The 1,577-nt window shown below is 48.6% G+C and overlaps 1 protein-coding gene across 1 annotated transcript in view; it reads left to right on the forward strand.

Moving 5' to 3' along the window:
- Window positions 1–452, forward strand: part of LOC137644786 (proline-rich protein HaeIII subfamily 1-like) — a 2,934-nt gene extending 2,482 nt beyond the window's left edge. The window contains exon 2 of the mRNA XM_068377682.1: window positions 1–452. This exon is cut by the window's left edge and continues 444 nt beyond it. Coding sequence (XP_068233783.1) covers window positions 1–452 — 452 coding nt within the window.
- Window positions 453–1,577: the final 1,125 nt, after the last annotated feature.

The following is a 1,577-nucleotide window of genomic DNA, read 5'->3' on the forward strand; positions in this document are numbered from 1 at the left end:
TCCCCCCCCTCCTGTCATCCCGGGCGGGCCTCCCCCCCCTCCCACCACCCAGGGCGGGCCTCCCCCCTCCCGCCACCCCGGGTGGGCCCCTCCCACTCTTGCCAGCCCGGGCAGGCCTCCCCCCTCCCGACAGCCCGGGCTGGTCTCCACGCTCCCGCCAGCCCGGGCGGGCCTCCCCCACTCCCACCAGCGCGGGCGGGCCTCCCCCCCTCCCGTCAGCCCACGCAGGCTTCCCCTCCCCGGACACCATGGGCGGGCCTCCCCCCTCCTGCCAGCCAGGGCTGGCCTTCCCCCTCCCACCAGCCCTGGAGGGCCTTCCCCCATCCCGCCAGCCCTGGCGGGCCTCCCCCCTCCCTCCAGTTTTGGCGGCCTCCCCCACTTCCGCCAGCCAGGACGGGCCTCCCCCCTCCCGCCAGCCCGGGCGGGCCTCCCCCTGGCTACCACCAGCCTGAGGGTCATCCCCCCCTCCCGCCATTTTTGTTTCCCTATTTCATTCTTTATCATTTGTAGGTCCTTTCTTTCATTCTTTAATCATTTATTTATCAAACATTCTCATTATTTTCAATATGAATGGCCTTCCCCTCATGTTCTCGTCTTAGATCGCCAATATTAGTTCCTAGATTTTCACTATCTCTCCAGAAAAGAAATCTCTCCCGAGCGGCAGCATGAAACATCTTCCCTGGACCATTCCAACCTGGAACTATTTGATATTTGCGTGAAGCCAAGACAAGGTATTCATTAGCTGGATTCAAACATAGGTCATTTGGAGTACTATATTCCATTTCCTTTACTCTTCGATATTACAATCTCCATAGAAAAAACTTGCATTGTGAAGCATGCTTCCATGAATGAGTAGTCTCACTCAAGATTTTCTTTTATACAACTTATGTCTCATTCTTTTATCACTATTCCAGTTAACGAAAATATCGTTTGATTTAAGAAAAAAAAAACGGGAAAATCTTTCTACAGAGCACTTCAGGTATATGGAGGACTACAAAATATAATGATCTAATTATATCGAGTCAGAAAAAAACCAGACATGAAAAGACGTGTCTGAGGCCTTTGTCTTACAGTATACTAGAAACAGATATATTAGTTGTTATGTGTGTAGTATATTGAGATCTAAATTCAGGAGAGTAGCACCATCTGCATATGCAAAAAGTTTGCTTTCTAGGCCAACCAAATTAAAGAATCTTTATAATCTTGTCTAACTTATTCTAAAATTCGTTTATCGTGTTACTGTTTACTATATCAGCTGGAAGTCTGTTCAGTGTATATGAGAGAGAGAGAGAGAGAGAGAGAGAGAGAGAGAGAGGAGAGAGAGAGAGAGAGAGAGAGAGAGAGAGAGAGAGAGAGAGAGAGTTACAAGGAATTTGGATGTCTCAAAGACTTTCTAGTCCATCCGCGGAGACTTCATTTGCTCTTGGGTAGAGCGAATTAGTTTAGACGTTTAGAGATTTCTTATGAACTTGTCTAACTTATTATTGAACTCGTTTACCGTGTTACTGTTCACTACATCCGCTGGAAGTCTTTTCCAAGTATTTGCTGTTTTGTATGTAAAGAAATTGCCACATTGA

Source organism: Palaemon carinicauda, chromosome 8, assembly GCF_036898095.1.
Source record: "Palaemon carinicauda isolate YSFRI2023 chromosome 8, ASM3689809v2, whole genome shotgun sequence".
In the NCBI taxonomy this organism is placed as follows: Eukaryota; Metazoa; Arthropoda; class Malacostraca; order Decapoda; family Palaemonidae; genus Palaemon; species Palaemon carinicauda.